At 35.9% G+C, this 22,482-nt stretch overlaps 1 protein-coding gene across 2 annotated transcripts in view; it reads right to left on the bottom strand.

Annotated features, from left to right (window-relative positions):
• Window positions 1-22,482, bottom strand: part of GRIK1 (glutamate ionotropic receptor kainate type subunit 1) — a 176,876-nt gene that overhangs the window by 151,028 nt on the left and 3,366 nt on the right. For both annotated transcript variants that reach the window (XM_038581313.1, XM_038581312.1), the window contains exon 2: window positions 14,930-14,988. In XM_038581313.1, the coding sequence (XP_038437241.1) occupies window positions 14,930-14,966 (37 nt within the window). In that variant the 5' untranslated portion in view covers window positions 14,967-14,988. The remainder of the gene's footprint in view (window positions 1-14,929; window positions 14,989-22,482) is intronic.

Below are 22,482 nucleotides of genomic sequence, written 5' to 3' on the forward strand. Positions count from 1 at the left end.
TTTTATTTTTATTTAAAAAAATTTTTTTTTGGAGTTCAATTTGCCAACATATAGCATAACATCCAGTGCTCATCCCATCAAGTGCCCCCCTCAGTGCTCATCACACAGTCACCTCACCCCCCGCCCACCTCCCTTTCCACCATCCTTGCCCATTTTGAATGGGGTATCTATATTTATCTTTTGCATTTATGCATTAAGGAAGGAAATTATCTTCCCATAATTCTTTCTGATATTTTCTCTAGTCTACTATGCCTTTAATTTTATTTAACATTTTTTTCTAATTATGAAAGTTTTGCTATGCCTTTAATTTTATTTGGCTTCTTTTTCTGATTATGAAAGTTTTATATTTTTATGTAATTCAACCTATCTTTTTATGGTGAAAATAGTTACTCTTTCTCTTCTTTTTGGAAACTGCTTCCCACTCATGCTTCTGTACCATTCTTGTGATGAGGCAGGAGTGGCCATGTTAGTTATGCTATGGTGACAGCTGATAGCAACAGATGCTATTGTTTCTCTTGTTGGACTTTTGTCACAGGAACAAGAGAAAGTGAGTCTATCTCTTTTCAGAGACACAGAGAGAGGCAAAGACATAGGCAGGGGGAGGAGCAGGCTTCCCATGGGAAGCTTGATGTAGGACTCAATCGCAGGACCCCAGGATCACACCCTGAGCCAAAGGCAGATGCTCATCCACTGAGCCACCCAGGTTTCCTTGCAACTGATATTCTAACTGATATTTTGTCTTCATGACCTTTTTTCATGGCTGTAGTGCTTCAAAAAGTCTCCATATTAAGAAATATTGCCTATTTTTTTCTGATTTTTACATAGTTAGTACTCTAAAATGTTTATAATGTATTTTGTATGTAGTGTAAGGTAACTATCTTTCTAAAAAATATATAACAAGAGGTGCCTGAGTGCTTAAGATTCTCTCTCTCTCACACTCTCTGCCTCTCCCTAATCACATGCTCTCTCCCTCTCTCTTTCTCTCTCTCTAATAAATAAAATAATATATATACATAAATATATATAAACCCAAACATAAAAACATTCATAACTATGTTATACTAAAATAAATTTTAATTGTTGTGGAATTTTAGATAAATGGATAGTAAATCTTGACTGAAGATTGGGATATGCCTCCTGAACTTTTCCATTTGGCTATGAAGGATATGTAAAATTTTGAGATGTACAGAAACAGAGGGAGTACTTCATAGGCACAGTGTTAGAAAAGACTTTGAAATTCAGAAAGTATTGGCCAATTTGGGACAGACATTCCTGGAAATCAACTTTTCCCTTGCATTTTTGTTTTTTCCAGCTATACAGACTTTGGCTATGGCACCTCTTCATCGGTATTTCACAAATTCATTTATATTAGTCCCCCTTTCTGAGCCATAAACCTGAACTGTCTTGTCTTTATAGTCTCAACAACTGTACAGTTCATTGCACAGAAGAGATGGTCAATGAATGTGAAATGAATGAATAAATGAGTGTGAGTTTTAACCTGCAAGACAGGCAATGAGGAGAGAGCCTGCAACATTAACTGATCTAATGTATGTTTTAAGCAGATTGTTTTATAATTAGAATTTCACGATGTATATTTAGAGTGTCTTTAACTTTTTGCATCATTAATTTATTGATTGTTTTCTGACAAGTGAAGTACAAGTTACTTTTCACACCTCTCCCATTGTCTTTGGTATTTCAAAGGCCCATCACTTCTCCTAAGTCCAAAGTATTTGCCAAGAGTAATGATGATTCTGAATATCAATGCTGAAATTAAACCATTGTATTTTGTGTAAATCACTAAAAGAGTGAATTAGTCAGGAAGAACAGTAAGAAAATAAAATCAATGTGCATTTGCAATGTGGAGGATATTTCTGGTTAGTGACAAGGGTGACTAACCGCCTGGTTTCCCTGGGTTGCCTGATTTTTGGTGCTGAAACCAGGACAGTAGGTTACCCTATAAGTTGACCAGTATGAACGTCTTTGGCTTGACCAAGAGTAGATTGGTAGGACTGCAGGTAAGACTGGGTAGTGTAACCCATGCCATGTGAAAGCCTTATGATTCCCTTTATTCTTCTTAAGTTGGAAATTGGAGAGCATCTCAGGCAATATAATTGCAGAGGCTGAGAAAAGGACTAAAAAAACACAGATGTAAAAGTTAATCTCACTGTAAATGCATTTTACAGCTTTGATTTGAATTTCTATGGAAATTCTTTATAAAGAAATCTCTCTGTCTCTCATTTTTTAAAATCTTATCAAATGGGGCTGATAACATGAAATGATGGTAATCAGAATTATGACAATGCTAAGGGATTGAAAGCATTATATAAATATTGTGTAAGTTTTCTTCCAAATGTCTAATCTTCTCTGAGGACAGAATTTAGATATTTTATTACTTTTACTATCATTCTGAGTCCAGTTTTTCATAGGATATGGGATAATAATTTGTAACTTGCTATTGGATCAATTCTTCAATGTTCTGGGGAGTCAAAAATCAGTGACCCCCTTTCTTTCTCATGAATGTCCTGGAGACTTAGGTGGGAGTCCCTTTTCACTGCTACATAACTCAATAGGGTTCAGGTATGTGGGCATGGGCGGGGATACTGCCTCATACCAAGCCCATAAACTGAGCTAAAATTGCATTCAACTTCATAGCACAGGAGAATTTGCTAATTATTGCTGATGGTGAATCTGAAGAGTCAGCAATGACCCTGGGTGCTATCATAATCCACTGATGAAAGCCAGCTTGAGAGAAAAGAGGACTCCCACCATTCTAAATGTGAAGACAGAGGAGACGGAAGACTCGGGAGCCAGTATTGGCACCAAGGTGAGGTGAGAGAGGCATTAGCCTAGGAGATACAATTTAAGGAGGCACCAAAATAATCAGTAATTGAGATACATAATATTTTAATTCAGTGTTTAAAAAATCTAAAATTAATGCAAAAAACCCTTATATTGAATAAAATACCTAAATTGTGAATAAAGTCAGGATCCGTTGCTGTACATGCATGACTCAGCTCATTTGTCTTCTAATCCTGACCTGGTCTGGGTCTGTATTGAGGAGTTGTGGTCATAGTCACATCAGAGTAGCTTTCTCATCAATGTGTTGTAGCTTCAACCATCTGAGGTGTTGTATGTCTACTTCAGTGGTGAAGTAGAAAAGTTAACACCATTTCCCAGTGCATCTTCTTTCTATTGGAGAGTAGCTTAGGTACTAAAAGCAGATTTTTTTTTTTAATATAAATTGAGTACTCTCCAAGTGCCAAGCACCGTGTTAAATGGTTTATATATGTTATTATCTTATAACCCATCCAATTACTTACCTTATGAGATAGATGCTATCATACCTATTTTCTAGAAAAGCAAACTGATGCTTAGAGATGATAAACAGTTTTCCCACTGCCACATAGCTGGTAACCATAGAGTTTGGGAATTGGGCCAGTATGGTTATGAAACCATTGCTTTCGTTTATTACTCATGCATGGACACCCCCAAAAGGCACAGAATTAAGTGAAGTAACTAAAAGTGTACAAGTGAGTTTCAGTATGTATCTAAAGCATGAACATCTGAATAATAAAAGAAATATACAAAAACGTGGTTCCTTGGGAAATGCGTTCTGAGAATTAACTAAAAGGCAAGAACCAGGTGTGCTAGTAGTGTCATTGTTCAAAAGGTGATGGCAAGGGTTAGCATTGGTAATAAATGTGATGGTGAGAGACAGGATAACTCAGGATCTCAGCTTCATGGTCAGGTTTCTGACTCAACACTGGTTCAAATGGATGTCAGGTTGGGTGCCTGGGTGGCTTAGGTGGTTAAGCATCTGCCTTTGGCTCAGGGTCCTGGGATTGAGCCCTGCTTTGGGATCCCTGCTTAGCAGGGTGTCTGCTTCTGCCTCTCCCTCTCCCCTGCCCCCACTTGTGCACTCTCTCTCACTCTCAAATAAATAAATAAAATCTAAAAAAAACAACAAAGGGATATCATGTCATTTGTTTGTCATATACCTTGCAAACAAATGTATTTAAGTGATACCTTTATAATGCACAGGACAGATCTTTGAAAGCGGCAGGTGTCACTAACACTTTACAATGGCAATTGCATGTGTTAATTATTGACCACATAGACCTAAAGTGGATGGGTTGTCAGGGTCTGTTTTTTTTTTTTTTTTTTTTTTCCCTTAAAGGGTTATTTATTTATTTTAGAAAGAGTGTGTGAGCCAGTGCAGGAAGGTGGGCAGGGACAGAGAGAGAGAGAAACTTAAGCAGACTCTGGGCTGAGTGCAGAGCCCAGCACGGGGCTCACCACCCAGAGATTGGGACCTGAGCTTGTCACCTAACTGACTATGCCACCCAGGACTGATGTCAGAGTCTGTTCTGAGAATTAGTAATACAGTCCATGTACATGAACAGAAATGCCTCTGTTCCTGGGCATTGAGTTCTCTGAGTCTCTAGCACTCCTTATTCTGGCTCTTGTCCCCCAAAGATACCCTTTAAATTTCTGCAAGGATAAGTGGAGAAAGAGAAATTGAAAAGCCTCTTTCTGCAAAAATTATAATGTACAAAACTCACAACGACATTTCTATTGCCTTTGCACTTTGCTCCAACTTCTGTACAAGTCAAAATAGATTTGATTTGAAGAGTATGAAGTGGATACAAAATTCATGCCTTTGGGCTAGTATTTATAGTAGCAAGGTATCTAAAGCTCTTACTTTGTCCAAATGGAAAGCTTTTTTTTTTTTTTTTCCCCCAGATCATAGTGTATTTTACAAAGTTTTTCTGCTTTATTCACTCAAGACTTTAGAAGTCATCCCCTGAGTCTATTTTGAGTCAATTGATGAAGCAAGATCCTGAAACTTCCAGGATTTTCCAAAACTAAAGTTACTGTTTTCAGCCTTAGAGAGCGGAGTTTGCATCTTCATCTCTATTAGTTTTTACATTTCTTTGTCAGAGTGTAATTTTTGTAAAATTAGAATAGTATTCTTTAGGGAGAACTTAAAATGTTTAGATTTCAAATATTCAGCTATGTCTTAAGAAGAGAGATTAGAATGTGGTTTCACAGAGACTTTTTTCTCCAGCCAGCATGGTCTTCATTCCTGTCAGAAATCGTAACTTTAAAAGATCTGTAGCATGTCCATATTCTCTTTGACAACAGCTTCTGTACTATATAAAGTTCCCATTATGCTTATTAAGCAATGAGATTCACTATTTCCCAAGGAGATCAGTTTGAACTAAGACAGATATTTCCCTAAGGACCAATTGGCATAATTCACATTTCAAGACTTCTAAGCATTTTGCCCCTCTCCCCCTTTTTTATAGAAAAAAGATTATTTATCTTGATTCACTTACATAATATATTCAATAGACCATAGAAGATTTCAGAAGTACAGGTTAAAAGCTAATTATATCGGAAAGTCATCTCTGAATTCTCTTCTCTTTCATTTTAAAAATACTTTTAAGTAGGAAAGAAACCTGAACTGCTCAAGACTTCATTAAAATTTGGACACTCTGATTTCTAATTATATTTCTTCTGATCATGTTTTTACATTTTAAAAGAAGTAGAAAAGAAAATTATTCATCCAGCTAATAAATAAAGCCTTTATTATGGTTCCCCAATACCCAAGCTATATTGATGATAATTATTATATCATTAAATGTAAATAGGTTTGTGTTTTTTGAAACAGTGTATACATACTTTTCAGATAATTATTTTACTTATTGTTTTGCTTCTTGTGTGAAATACAGCTTTCTTTACTTTGGGCCATTTAGATTCTATGGATATATTTTCTTATTTATAAACTAATGTCACTAATAGGCATATTAGCCTATTTCTGATTCAGGAAAACCCTGTTATCCCTAATGTCTGTGCTAGTTTACATGTGTTTGGGGTACAATTCTTTCCCCCCAGGCATTGAATTTTGCTTGCTCATTTGAAGTTGATAAAGCAACAAGGACATGTAAGCCACAATGATCTTTAGAGCTGAAGGAGTTCAGAACAAGTTTCCCTAAAATATGTCACTTTAGCATGGGGACTATTTTGAGCTGAAGGCAATGAGACCCTGTGGCCTCAGGAGAAATTTTTCCCCCTCCCTTCACTACCTAGAAGAATCTAAATTGCAGGTCTTTCCCTAAAAGACTTATTACCAGGGGTAAATTTTATCTGACTGACCCATCCATATGTCAAGGCAAACATTTAATTACCAAATGTCATCCTTATTGCATTGTGAATTACCCTCCTACCCTTTGAAGCCCCAGGCCCCTATCTCATTTTTTAGTTCAGGATGTCGAATATACTTCATTTTACCTGTCTTTGAACCTCTCATGTATGTCAGGTTCCCATATACACAAAATTAAATTTATTTTTCTCCTATTAATCTATCTCATGTCAATTTAATTCCTAGACTAACCAGGAGAATCTTTGAAGAGCATAGGAAAAATTTTTCTCTTCATCAGAGCTCATTCTACTAAAATGAACTACTATTCCCAGGCAGGCTCTGGAATAGCTGGTGGGCTCATGAAACTTCAAGGACCTCTCTAAAAGATAAGAATTTAGTAACTCATCTGCAAGATGGATCTCCAGACAGTTGTCCTATCTACTGTCACTGTTGGAACATTCTTATTTGGCTCAGAAACACCTCCATGAGAGATCATTGCTTCTTAAACAACAACAACAACAACAACAACAACAACGACAACGACAACAACAACAAAACACATGAGCATCCCAAAACTATTGTTATAGTTCATATTCCAATGATATTACAAGGATTTCATCATCCTTAAGTTGTACACCTTAACTTGATAGGCATTTACATAAATTTACAGACATTTACCAGAGAGAATACTTGATAAAATTCAAGGTATTGGGGGAATATTGTTGATGAAAAGAACAGAGAAAGGCTAAAAAAGATCTGCCATTTTCTCTTAAAATGTTCACAGCAGGCTGCACACATAGTGTCCAAAGTTGTAGGGAAGATCTTTAAGTCTTCCTTCCACCAAAAGAGCAATAGAAAACTGAGTTGACACTAAGCAAGAGATGCAAGTGATGAAAAAAAATCCATTTATGACAGAAAAAGAATCAGAAGGAGTAATAGGAATATACATATGAAAAAATAAGGGTAGAAGACCTAAGAGAGTCACATATTACGTTTCCTGAGTGACAAATACACAAGCAAGCAAATATGCAAACAAATCAAAAACTGCTTTAGAAGCAAGGTGTTGGGCAGCCCAGGTGGCTCAATGGTTTGGTGCAGCCTTCAGCCCAGGGTGTGATCCTGGGGACCCGAGATTGAGTCCCACGTCAGGCTCCTTGCAGGGAGTCTGCTTCTCCCTCTGACTGTGTCTCTGCTGCTCTCTCTCTCTCTGTTTTTCTCTGTGTGTGTGTCTTATTAATAGATAAATAAAATCTTTAAAAAAATCAAGGTGTCCCAAGCTTAATAACCTATAAAACTTCTGATTGGGATAAGAAACACTGATTACTCAGGACTAGCACAATTATGAAGTGTTTAAGTCATTGCTGGGTGCCTCTTCCTTGATTTGTTCCTCCAAAGGCCCATTCCTACTCTGCATTATTGCAAGGAATGCAACAGACAAACTCAGGGCTGCATGACATGGTGAGGGGCATGGAACAGGCTACTGTATGATCGATCCAGCACTTCCACTCCTGGGTGTATATCTATCTGAAGGAATTGAAATCAATATCTCAAAGAGATATCTGCAATCTATGCTCATTACAGCATTATTCATAAGAGCCAAGATATGGAAACAACCTAAATGCCTTTGGCAAAAGAATGGATAAAATATTTTGTGACAATTTTTTTTTTTTTGCCACTTATGACAACATGGATGAATCTGGAAGACACGCAAGCAAGCAAAACAACACAAGCAAAAACAAAACACACACAAAATACCCCTCCTGATTCATAGAAACAGAATAGAATGGTGGTTTCTAGGGGCTAAGGGAAGGCAAAAATGGAGTGATATAGTTCAAAGGTTTACATTTTCATTTATAAGAAGAATAAGTTCTGTACAGCATGGTGACAATAGTTAATATGATATTTTATACTTTAAAGTTGCTGAGAGTAGATCTTAAGCATTCGCATAATACCCCCCACCCACGGTGTTAACTATGTGAGATGATGGATGTGTTAATCGTCTTGATTTTGGTAATCATTCCTCATTGTTTACGTATATCAAATCATCATGTTGTACACTATAAATATATACAAGCATATTTGCCAGTCTTTTTGTCAATAAAATTTTTAAAAGAGGCTTTTCATAATAAAATTAGTAAAGATAGTTATCTTTCCTCATTGAAAAGGTGGAAAAATGCTTATTTTCCAAGCAATTTCTGTTTCTCAGAAGGCCCATTGATAATTTGGTTTATTAAAATATATCTCTGACCCTAGAAGAGCTTTGGTGTGCTTATGCCTTACACAGTGACATGTTCAGGGGTTTGTTGATTTCTCTGGGGTCCTCATTGATAATAATTATTCCAATTAGAAGAAAGACATCGATCAAGGCAGAGATGACCAACTTTGTGGCTGCTTTATTCCATACAATAGCCTCTGTGGGGGGGTATTATCAGAAATATAAATTTTAAAAAGCAAGTGTGATCCTCTTATATTCCTTTTTAGCCATTGTAAAGATAAACTGAGATTAGCTGGTGGTTGAAACCAGGATTTAAAGAATGAAAAGTATATGTTCTTACATACATTGTATGAAAATGATGTGAAGAAGAGATAGACCACCAAAATAGTATTAATTCCCTATTTCCCATTGATTTATCCTGTTAGTAGTGAAAATACCCTTTCCCATGCTCTAATCATATGAGAAGAAAAAAAGTTGACGAGATTTGTTGAGAAACTAATTATAATCAAGATTCTATGACTACAAAATGTCTAGAAACATGTTTAAGGAAATGTTAATAGTTAATTTGAGGAAAAATGATTATAAATGACTTTTCCTTTTTTCATTATGCCTAAACTTTCTTCAAGTAATATCAATTACTTGGTAATATATTTTAAAATATATACATATATATATATATATATATATATATATACTTGCTAAAATGAATAATTTGGAGATTTTCTCATTCAAATGAAAAAAATAAATTGCATTCCTTCTTTTAAATAGTTTGAAATGTGAGAATGCTACAGTTTTTTTCATCAAAGAAGTTGAAATATTAGCTAATGGAATTTTATCACTGTATAGAGGTGTCTAGTATAGAATCTTAATATTAAATTTAGTATGACTACTTACTTTTAAGAAAAAATTAATCATTTAAATTTTCATTGTGCTTTACAGATATTGAAAGCTATTAGCCTTCATTTTCCTCATCAGTAGCTTTGAATAACTTTGCTCAAACTTCTCAGATGGTAAGAATCATGGGGCATGGGGAAGGGGGAGCTTATTAAAACACAATAGATACACAGAGTCTGAGAATCTCCAAGTGAGTGACCCTGAAATTTGCTTTTTGTTTATTTGTTTTAATAAGCTCCCCAGTTGGTTCCTATCAGAGAAGCTGGGAAACACTATTTGGCAGTGCATATTTCCTAATATTATATAATTCTGGAAGCATATTCAAAGTTAATGCATAGGGAAACAATGGACCAGCCTTTATAAATATTTCTGGTGGTAGATAGTGGAATGATTTTACTCTTGATATTTTTAGACTTTTCTGTTTTTTTGACTAGTGTTGTTTGTACTCTGGGTATGCTTTCTAAGCTTACCCAAGCAACTCTATGCAAAGAAATTGCCCTTCCTTTCTCAGTATCAGCCTGACAGTTTCTGTGATGTGTAAACTCAAGTAGAGGTTAGAATAGCACAATTCGATTCACAGGTCTTATCCTTCACTTTTCACACATGAACCAACATAATCAACAAGAATAACTGCCCAGAAATACTGTGCCTAATTGGTTGAAAGTGCTGAGTGTTCTTTTAGAGGTATACATAGGAAATTTTCTTGAGATTCACTTGGACTATGTAAACAGCAAAAGAGAGCTTTAATATGAATATAGCCTCAACCACCAATGCAACGCTTATGGACAAGCAATTAACCAGATACTTCCTCTAGCATGAAATCAGTAAAATGATTGTTTCAATGTCCAAAATTTTGCAACTGATTCATTTTTATGATGTGGATAATTACAATGCAATAATTCCCTGGGAAAAAAAAGCTTACATCACTCGTACTTCCTGTGTTGCAAGAGAGAGTTAGGTCAGGTGTCTGTGATTTGAGTCTTACTGGGCAATTATCAATCTGGTAGGATTCATTTCTTCATCCACTGAGGGCTGCTTATATATTTGTAGTTCCTCATTCTCCTCTTCATTAGTGAATTCTAAAGCATTGAGTGAAAACAGACTGCAACCCCCCTATTTACAGCTTTATGTATGTGTTAAAATATGCAAGAACTGGGAGTCCTTTAGATGGGAAGCCAAACAGATTCTACAACCAAATATGGACGAGATGTTTTTATGATACTGTTGACTTCTTTTTAAAGAATACATTATGCTTTTTTAGAAGGCTGCATTTTCTCAGTAATGATTTAAAAATACTTAGCTCACATTGATGAAATAAATACTTTCCCAGTGGTGTGGAACGGTTTGATAGAAGACCATATGGGCTCTAATTCCTATGCATAATAGGGTCTAAATTAAGGGGCTACAGGAGCCCTAAGTAAGTGCTTCTTCTCGTATTTTTGCTTTGTAGGGGCACATAATGTGTTAGTGCATTTTTTTTTTCCTCAATTGGATTTTCTTCTTTTTTTTTTGAAGGTCATTTGAAGTGGAAACTTGGCAGTCAGTACTTAATTTCATTTTCATATTGTTATGCAATTCTAAGTCAACTTCAATGGAATTCCTTTACAATGCTATTGAAACCTTGGCTACTTTATCATCCAAAATAAGGCTCTACTGCCATATAGGATGTTTAAAATTATTAATTACACTTTATCTGAGAGTCTACTCAGCCAACACTGCAGCGGGAAAAATATATTCTCATAGAATGCTGAACTGTAGAAGATTGTGAATAAGGTGCTTATCTTCAACAGCCTTTAAATAAGAAATAAGATACCAGAAGCATAATAAATATCAGAAATATATATATATATATATATATATATATATATATATATATATATAATATAATGTGAAAAACGGCCCTGGCACATGCTAACAGATCATTTCCAAAATGTAAACATATTAGAGAAAGTAAGCAACAAGATGTCGAGGCTGCTCTTCCATGTCAAAGGAGAAGGATGAGTGACTCACACTGCTTTATGTTTTCAAACTTTCAGGTGTCTTCCTTGGCAAAAAGAACTTGAACCCACCAGAGTGATTTTTCTCTTTGATGGTTTTGTAGTTTGGTGAGGCAAAAAGCATATAAGTTATTTAAATACAAATGGATTGATAAATCTACTTGTCCTGCTGGAGCGCAGTATGAAGCAAGCAGCTGAGATTTTAAATCCCACCCTCCTCCCCACAATGGTTTATAATAGAAAAACCGAGAGACTGCATACCACCAGGTGTAGCCATAATGTAGTACTATTAGAGCCGGAGCGTCATTGTCAGAAACTTCATTTAAATGTCCATAAAACCATCCTGATACAAAGAACGAACTGTAATAGCTTATAATTATGATAGTGCATAAAGTATGCCTCACAACCCATTACAAAGCCATAATTTTAGCATAAAAACCATAAACCAGGAGAACAAAACTTGAGAACTTCAAAATAAAATTACAGCTTTTGTAACAGCCCAATAGAGCATACCTTTTTTCTCCACAATAAATGATTGTCTCATCTGCCTCCCACATGCAAAACAGAGGTGGATTTCTGATTTTTCAGACTTTACACTACAGCACTTTCCCTAAGATATCTTAGAGCCAGAGCATTAATATATTTCCAAAAGAGATTTTAATACCCATTTGAATGAGAGCTGGTTTGGGGTGGAAGGATGGTTATTATTCACTTATGTCAAAATGGGGAGATTAAGAGGAAAAGCTTTTGTGCTAGGTCTGCTTAAAAAGCCCCTTCATGAGGAAGAGGGAATGCCTGTTTTGATCATCAAACCAATGCAGGCAGGACTGAATGAGATTTATCAGTTTATGTGAACAGAGGAAAGTGAGAATTTAAAAATTGCATTTTATGAAAATAAGCAGCCTTGATGCCAGAATATTGAACTCCCTGTCAGCTTTCTTAATCCATTTTTAGTTTCTTTAAAATATCCTTATTTTTTTCTCATACTTTTAGATGATATACAATTTGTTAATACCAATTTGTTAATTGGTATTAACAAGCCAAAGTGCTCTTAATACCTATTGATATAGATTATACACACAAACACACATATATGTGTAAATATATATGTATATATCTTCCAAAATGGAAAGTCAAAACATGTATGCCTCATAATACACTTTAAAAATATACCACTTATTATTTTTGTTGAAATACTATTGTACATAAAGAATAAAATGAAAATTCTCTATAATCTCATCACTAAGAGATAAACTTACTTAATATTTTGGAGTATTTCTCTTGAGTATATATACTTAAAACACTGTTAAATTCTACATGTAGTTTTATATAAGTTATTTTTCAAAGGAACATTACATTGTGATCATTTTCATGTCATTAAAAATCTTTTAATATATCACCTAATCATTGTATAAAAACCTTATTATATAAATTTATTATAATTTATTTAATCCTTCTGTGGAGAAATATTTAGGTTAGTTACAGTTTTCTGATGTAATTTATATATGTGTACCTATTACCTGACTCTATCTAGTTCTCTAATTATTATTTTGGGATCAAATTTTCAAAGTGGAGCAAAGGATAAGAATATAGTTTTTGGTCTTAGAATAATTTGTTAAATTAAAATGACAAATTTGGATATCATTGTTTATCACATTGGTTTTTTTGAAGATGATGCTTCAGATATAGAGAATATTAGAATTTTCTCTAATTATAAAACATGTCATAATGGCATTATATGTCAACAATTAAATTAGCATCCTCTCTATTCAGGGCTATGTGAAGTAGAAACTACTGTCTTTGCACAAGCCCCTTGAGACTCAACCTGTTACATGGGTTATTTGGTCAGTAACTGAGAAGACAACCAGTCTACCCCATGTGGGAATGTAAAGCAAGGGTGTACAGAGAAAGAACTTTGTGAGGGTAGGTGAAAATAAAAAAAATCCATATCTAATAGCTTCCCTTTTCCCTTCCAGATATGAGATTAGGCATTTCCTTAAGGAAAAGTGAAGAGATCAGGGAAAAGTGGGAGGTTTGATGTGTAAATATTTGTAATTGTCCATGTAGAAGAGTAGAGAACAGGAGAACATCAGGAACAAATCTGCTAAGCAGCATTGATGTCTCAGCTGAAATTCAAAGCCACAATATTGTAAGAGCATTCACACAGTCATATTTTCTCCCATGGTGACTTTTCTTAGGGGTTCAGGATAGATTCAATGATGTAGGTTTGGAAAACTACAGAACATGTGTGATAGAAAGTCTAGATTATCAGGGTTTAGTGAACTAGGGAGTGGAAATTGGACACGAAGAATTGTGAGGGGCCAAGCTGAACAAGGAAGGAAGAAAGAATATACTGGACTATTAGTTTGGAGATGAAGGAAGAATTCAAGGGATGTGAATTGCTGGACAATATCCGTGAGCAAGTGCTGTGGAAGTAAGGAAGTGAGAGTTAGCCTGTCAATCATAGTTCAATGCTGTAAATCATTACATCACAGTGTGGATGAAGAGATATATCGCAATAGCTTATACATGGAGAAGGCAATTGTCAATTACATTATTTATTATTTCAGTCAATACACAATTACTGAACATTTGCCATGTGTCAGGTGCTGTTCTAGATCCTGAGTAAGAAAGCAGCAGCAGAAGCTTCATAGAGTTGGAATAGGGGAGATAATAAACAAGATAAATGCATAAAATACATATCTGACAAAAAATACCTTAGATGATGTTAAGGAAGCAGGAGAGAAGAATGGGGGCTTGCAATTTTATGCAGTATGAGAAAGGAGGACGTATAGGAAATTGTGACTAGAATGACATGAGAGACTACTGTAAAAGCAGAATCCAGCTTATAAACAGTTTGATATTGTCATCTGATTTTGACTAATTGTAACTCAGTGTTCCTTATTCCGAAGAAACGAGATGATTGACAATGATTGGGGACCCAGGTGGTCCTAACCCCTCACTTCCCCTAAAATTTTCTTTGACATAATATGTTGGAAATGCCACCCTTTGTAGTCAGAGTTTCAAGTCTCTTCAAATTCTCTGGCCTCCAAGTCTAGATGTTTTGTTTTGTTTTTTTTTTTCTAGTGCTGAGGAAAGAAAGGAGTTTTGTTGGTGATGGAGGCTGGGAAAATTTCATACATTACATGTGTGGAAAATGTGTGGAAAGCCAAGAGGTCAGAAGAGGGAAGGAGTTCTTGGGTGGAGTGGATGGAGTGAATAAAGGTCAGAAGGGAGCTCATAGGCTCTGACAACTCCTTGAGGACACCTTGTAAAGAGCTGCTAGGCACAGGGAGACGCTGGCAAGGACCTTGGCAGCAGTGGCTCCCTTTGGAAGCCTGGTGTTCAGAAAGTAGGATGACTCTCCTGCTGTATCCCCCAAAACCCACTGCTCGGGACTTTCAGTCAGGAGGGACCTAAGCCAGACCACCATTCATACTACACTGTTTGTTTGTTTTATCTGGTATCATTTACACAACAATAATTATTGAAACCCTACAGGTACCTCTTGGGATAATCAGTGAATGAATGACACACCAGATCCTGCCATGTGAGCTTACAGTCTAGCAAGGTAAATAAATAGGGCAATTTGCAATTAAAAAAAAAAAAAAGGTAAGTTCTGTGGGCTGAGGCTGTGGGTTAGTTAATAATGAGGCGGTGAAGACCTGAGAATCTCACCTACGAATTGCAGTCCCTGGCCTTCCTCGGTTTTCATCACTTGCAGGGATTTTTCATGCCTATAATTGTGGTAGAGAAAGATGAGGTTTTTGGAAATGTTTCCAATGTATAAGGGATGATTCTGTTTATTTTAGATGACTTTTCATTATGAGCTTAAAAAACAACTGTAAGTGTCTAAAAATTCTGGAGAGCAGTTTTGACTATTTTTAAGTGTTTGTGGGTATCTATGAAAAAAATTATGATGTTTTAATAACCCATTTTCAGTCTTTAATCATCTCCTGAAATGAGAGAAAAAGGTAAATGCCAAAATACATGGCTTTGATATTATTATACAGAGCATCTATGATAGTTTCTACATTTCTCCAATGGCCTTATTATGTGACTTTAAGTACGATCTCCTTTTCCAGGAAAGTGGAATTTGTAAGAGTTATGGTAGTACACCCAGTAATTTGTAAACATTGTCTAAATCCCCAGTTAGCCAGTCTATATACGAAGGAGCTGTTTCACTTTACAAAGTACATAATTGGTGTTTAAATTTATTTTTCCACTTTCCACTGCTGGAATGAGTCACTTATGGTAATTATTCTATCTTTCTACCACCACTCTGAATGAATTTTTTCACATACAGTTTTAAAATACACACATGGAACAGGGCAAACAGAGGAAATGTAATTTCAACACTACTCAAAAAAATGTATGATATATGGATTTTTTTAAACAAAAGTATTTGTATCAATATTCTTAAGTATATTTTTCAATGTAAGTGAGCTTTCAAAATGAAAATTTCTTAGAAACTGCATCTAAGATTTCAAACAGATCATTACGCCAACCAAAGATACAGCTCACAGAATAACCTTTAAGTTGCCATTCACAAGATAGAACTTAACTAAAATTTTACTTATCTGTTCCCTGGTTCCTTTCTTACCTCTCTAACTTTAATTTATTAAATTAGCTTCTTTTTCTCAGCTTGCTCTGTATATATATTTTATTTATTCCTTTACCATTTTTCTACCCTGTTCACAAATATTGGGTGATCTCACTTACTGTCATGACTTTACAGCCACTGTATCCTAGTCTCCCCCTTTCTTTTATATGATCTGTATTTTAACTTCCTTTTGGATCTTTACCTAGAGTAGGGTGACCCCATCCTAGTGTATCAGGGATGATTACCAGGTACTGTCCAAGTATTAATCCTGAAAGTCTGGCATCTGGGAAAGGTCATTCCTCCTGACATAAAGAGTCCAGATTTTGGGAGATGTTGGGGAAAGGTACAAAACACACACAGCACTGCCAAAAATAGGGGCAGAAAGAAATACAATTTTTAATGTCAAGTGGATACAATTTGGATTATCTGCTTTTGATTATTGCTATCATTGTTTTTTCCCCAACCACTAAAGTTGGCAACCATGATTTGTGGTTCACAGTAATGGATCATAAATCGTTGTTTCTCTTTAACTAAGTCTTAAGTGGGCAACTTAAGTAGGCAACTTAAGTGGGTGCAATCATGAGTATTAATAATCTGTTTTTGACTTTGCTAATGGATTGTTATATTTTGTTTCAAGATAGAGAGGAGGTCTAATTTGCCAAATGTCAGATATTTTAAATGTCATCATTAGAAAGGTATACCATTGGTTTCATCCCATGGTATATCAAGGGTATATTTTAAAAAGAAAAAGGTCTTAGTGGATTGGGAGAGAATTGCTTCCATCCACTGGGAAATTCTTTGAAATATAGTATAGAAGGGGTCAGTGAAAAGGTGAATTAGTACATTTACTTCATTCCGTATTGAATCAAGACAAAATGCAGTCTGATTTATCATGAAATTAATGTAACCCTTTAAACATGTTCTCATTCTGTGTGACAAAATGTCGCAGAAGATCAAAATGGTAACAATTTGATAGGCGATATCTATGGCTGGTTTCTTGGTGAACAAAGCATGTGAAAAAACTATCATGTGATGGTGCTATGTGAATATGTTTTATGGTTTACACTGAGAAGTATTTCCATTTAAAAAGCATGTGGTATTGTGCTTAATTTATGTAGAAGAGGTGAGTGAAGCTTATATTTGCGCTTACAGTGGGTTGTATTTGGCTGAGGAGGACGCTTTTCTCAGTGTCATTCTTTGGGTGCTTGCTGCTTACCATTAAGTGAAGATTTGCCCCACATTTTGAGATTTTTCTGAATTTTGATGATCATGTATACTTTGTGTGCTTAATTTTCAAACTCCAAATGCCAACATAGGGGAGCCTTATCCAGAGATTGATTGGTACAATCAGCTCACAAAAATAATGTGTGTATATGTACACACATTTATTATAAATTAAGAATGTGTAGCAAAAAATATACAAATAATAATGAAATAAATAAACACTACTAGTTTTTATAACTTCCACACAAATAACCAATAGATTTTTGAAGAAAAATTTCCCCAAACTCATATCTGTAGCCAACCTAAAGTTGAAACTTAACGATGATTTTACATATGGAACTGCACCGAATCCACTAATTTTCCCCCAAAATATTGTAATTAAATTTGTGATTTACTGGTGAGTAAATCAAGAGTATTTGTTACTCTTGAAAAAATTATATTCATTAAACTGAAATTTCATTTAACTTCAGCACTTGACATGGCACATTTTTAAATTAAATGTGCATTATTGGGATCCCTGGGTGGCGCAGCAGTTTGGCGCCTGCCTTTGGCCCAGGGCGTGATCCTGGAGACCTGGGATCGAATCCCACGTCGGGCTCCCGGTGCATGGAGCCTGCTTCTCCCTCTGCCTGTGTCTCTGCCTCTCTCTCTCTCTTTCTCTCTCTCTCTCTCTGTGACTATCATAAATAAAACAAAACAAAAAAAAATAAATGTGCATTATTAACATTTCTCCATCACTTTGAGTTTAAACAATCAGCAAAACAATAAATCAATCTTTGATATTTAGTGTTTACATGGGGTAAATACACCCATCATGGACAGTTCTTAAAAGCACTTTATTGGCACATAAAAAAAAACTATAATTTTATTTCTTATTTTTTTTAAAGATTTAATTTATTTATTCATGAGAGACACACGCAGAGAGAGAGAGGCAGAGACACAGGCAGAGGGAGAAACAGTCCCCATGCAGGGAGCCGGATGCGGGACTTGATCCCGGGACTCCAGGATCACGCCCTGGGCCAAAGGCAGGTGCTAAACTGCTGAGCCACCCAGGGATCTCAAAAACTATAATTTTAATACATACAACTTGACAAGTTTGGAGATAAATATACACCCATGAAATCAAGACCAGAATCTACACCATAAACATATCCACCACCTGCAAAATTTCTCTTCTATCCTTTATAGTTATTATTATTATCATTATTTGTGTAATAAGAAGGCTTAACGTAAGTTCTATCCTTTTAGCAAATTTGTAGGTATACACTACAATATTGTTAACTATGGCTCTATGCTGATAGTAGATCTCTAGGGCTTATTAATCTTATATAACTGAACCTTTGTACCCTTTGACAAATACCTTTCTGTTTTTCTCTCCCCTCAGACCCGGGAAATCACTACTTACTTTCTGTTTTATGAGTATGGCTATTTAGATTCTTCCTGTAAGTGGTATAATACAATATTTGTCCTTCTATGGCTGCCTTATTTCATGTAGCATAATGCTTTCCAGGTTCATCCATATTGTTGCAAATAGCAGAACTTCCTTCTTTTTTTAAGCTAACTAATATTCCATTGTATATAAATTACCACATTTTCCTTATCGCCATGGATAATTTTAATTTACTGACATGATGTCACTCTGTACAGAGTCGGGAAGAGATGTGCAAGTAGTACACCAGCATATGGTACTTTTACCATACGGATACAATAGATTAAAAAAAAAAAAACCTAAAGATATAGGTGACAGTAAATGAGAGACATAATTAGGATGTGATGCATTTTTAATATTTATTGTCTTTCTAATATAATATTTTAAACTTAAGTTTATATAATTTTTTTCATAATGGCTGTGTTTAACAGTAGACTTGTAACATTCCTGAAAAATTAAGAATTGTCTCTGGAGCTAGCTGTACAAACCAGCTCCAGCATATCACTGGTCTGATCTGAAGAGGCTTCATGGATGAGAGAAAGCAATGTAGTCTCTCCAAGCACCTCCACCAGTATTGCTCCCTTAAAATACTGACATTCCTCCCAGGATCTCTGTGTGGTCTCCACTTTGTCCTTCCTGCTGCCCTCATGCCCCATTAGTCCATTCCCCTCTATGATTCTTTCAATGGCCATATTATATCACAGAATTCCTCTTTTCAATATTCTCCAATAGGTTTTCTTCTCACTCAGAACTTAACCCAATGCTCTAACCACTATTGTCTCTTCAACTTAGCTCCAGTGACCTCTCTGTCCTGTTTCCTACCATCTTTGCCATTTTGCTCCTGCCTCACAGCCTCCTTGCAATTCTTCCCACAAACACAGAGCTCCCAGTTCAGTGTCCTCACAGTTTGCTTCCTTTACCTGGCCTGCAGAGACCCCCAACCTGGACACTCCCTAAATTGCCTGGTCTCTAACCTAATGGTACTTTCTCAAAGATACTTCCCTGACAATTTGATAATAAATAGCACACTCAAATCCCTAGACTGTCTGTTTTCTCTTTTTCTGCCCTATACCTCATTCCTCTTTATTGCATGGATGAGAACTACCATGTTATATTTATTTGTTTATTTTCCATCTCTCTTAAGAACACATGCATATCACGAATTAAAAGATTTTGCTTTATTCACATGTGCTGTATTCACAATCCCAGAGCCTAGAACACTATCTCTCTTGTAATAAGCACTGATAAATACTTATTGAAAGCAGATGTAAATTCTAATTGTTATTTATTTTGAAATGTGTTCATTTGGGGGGAGAGTCCATTACCATTTCTCCCAGGATAAGTTGTTCATTGGGTAGAGGGTACAGGAAGGGGCCAAGTTCCACAGCGCCCCTCAGAGAGGGGTCTGTTTCTAATTCTTACAAAGGTGTCCACTCATGGTAGCCCTGATTTCATCCCATTGACAAATTATGCTTCCCTGTCTTCCATTATTTCATAACCAAAAATATTTTCTCTCCTGATTCTACCCAAAATCTCCTAGTGAATTAAGACAGCTTGTATTTGTTATATGTGGATTAATTATATGTGGATATAATTAAGTAACTGGAATATCATACTTTTGTTGAGAGTGGGTCTGTGGATAATTAAAAATTGGAAACATCTTTAAGGAGATTGTATTCTAGTTCCACAGAAAAGGTGATGAGGGAAAGGAGTTAGAGAAAGGTCATAATTGTTTACAACATTTTGGGAAGGCTAAGTTAAATAGGAAAATAAATCAAGTCAATTTTTCACCCTTACTATGGTACAGAAATGAAATTAAGTCCAAGGATCTGGAGAGCAATTACAACTCATTGGGATGATTGCATATAGAATATTTGTAAACTGCCTATTCAGATATTTACAGATCACGTTCCATTTTTTAAAACATTCTTACTTATCTATAGCCAGGAAATCAAATAAAAGGATAAAAAGAGAGCAAGAAAAAAGCCATCCCATTCCTGATTCATTTATGTAATTCATTATGTAATAGCAACACGGCTTCAATGTCAAGGGAGAGTTTTATCTAAAGTTTAAATTCTAAGTTGCTGACTATAGATGTTTCCTTTAAGATCTTTGTTTCTTTATTTGTCAAGTGGATATAGTAGTATTTATCTCCCCAGAAGAAGTTATAACAATCAGGTTGTATGTGATAACTGGTATTGTTAGCCTCAAGGGTAGGTTTTAAAACTTAGTCTAAATATTTATTAAATGGGCATTCTTATGAAAGGAAAAGTTTTCTTAAGACTTTAATGTTGTTTGCATCGCTCTCAAAAGTTTTTTATTGCCCTCTTAAGGAAATGTGAGTTCTTTCAAAGAATACATATGTTCAGACCTTCAGATGTACTCCCCACTGATGATTTAGCCAATACTATAGAAAAGTCACCGATGCTTAACAATTTCAAAAGGCAGTTTCATCTTTCCAAGAAGTCCCCTTTTTAAATGTGGCCTGCCAGACCTCGCCAGGTGGCTTATCTGACGGTCTTGGCAAGACTCTGGCCTGAGTGACAATTCTGGCTCTAGCATTTCTGCCTGAAGCATAAAGAAACTGAAGGCTCATTTCCCAGAGGATGGGGGAAGTTGTAGCTCTAACTGTTTAAAATTGGATTTTATTGGGTAATGCTTCAAAGCGCTCACTTTGCATTTCTGCTAACAAAGCTGAACATTCAGCCAAAATATTGGAAAGGAAATACTCAGGCAGAATGAAACGACAGAGGAGGCCTGAGAAGTGAGGAGCCAAGCCAAGAATGACAAAATAAAAGGGGCACATTCCAGAAGGAGAAGTGAAAGAGAAAACTGTTTTTAGCACATCAGTTAGAGCCTCCTTGTCCCACAGCCATACCCAAATCTTGGAAATAACGCATTCTTTAGCCAGTTTTTAGCTTTCCCTCTCAAATACTCACTGAAAATCCTACGCTATCACATCAAAGAAGACTTTACTAGCCCTTCTGTTCAATTCAAGCTTTTTATGGGAATCAGTGCTTTTCCTTGAGTGACAAGTGCCCTCCATGGAGGTCACAGGAAAGCTTTGTACCCCAACCCATGTAAAATGGCTTTAGCATTCATGCAATGAACAAAGTAGGTGCTCTGGACAAATACTTGTCAGAAGTAATCATCAACCAAGACACAGGTCTGGGAAGTATCATAAGATCCATAACATGACAAGAGCATCTCTACTTGTTCGTCTCCTGCTAGGATAACTTTATTTATACCATATTGATTTTTCTGTAAACTCTTCTGCTCCTTGAAAAATTCTGTTTAGCTGATCATGGGAAGCCAATCCCCTTGAAACTGCCTGAGTATTTATTTAGAAATGGCTCAGGGCAATCACAGAGATGGCCCCAGAAACCAGTGTAAAGGGGTAATCAGAAAACAGGACAGAACTGAGTGGAAGCTGGTTGTGCCTGGGAAACATCCAGAATCAGGCCTGGATGAACTGATTTAGGAAACTTCCCATCTTGGCAATTTTGTCAATGATGACTCTCGAATTCCTAGTCCCTCACCTTGTGTATGTGGGTTTATCCATTTATCCGGTAAAGTCATCTCTGCTAATTATAACATGTATCGCCTTTCCACCTTTGAGAAAATTCTGAATCATACAGTTCAGGATAAACAAACATGGGTCTAGGTGTTAACTTTATCTTGCCAGAGAAGGCAGACAGCAAAGCAATTTTCCTGCAACCACTTGGGGACAATTAAGTTCTTTTCCAAGTCTCTTCACCACACACAGAAATGAAACTGGCATTGGTAAAGAGCAGAAAGTGACACTTTCTACCTAAGAGATTTCTAAAAATAAGTAGCGTGGAAGAAATTAATGATGAATTTGGGGAAAAATTTCAATAGTTTTTCTTTTCATTTGAGACTTGACATCTCCAAGTGGTTTCTGTGGGGAAGATGTCTTTGAAAAAATAGAAACTCATGGATTGTACAAGGTGATTA

The sequence above is a fragment of the Canis lupus genome, chromosome 31 (assembly GCF_011100685.1).
Source record: "Canis lupus familiaris isolate Mischka breed German Shepherd chromosome 31, alternate assembly UU_Cfam_GSD_1.0, whole genome shotgun sequence".
Taxonomy (NCBI): domain Eukaryota; kingdom Metazoa; phylum Chordata; class Mammalia; order Carnivora; family Canidae; genus Canis; species Canis lupus.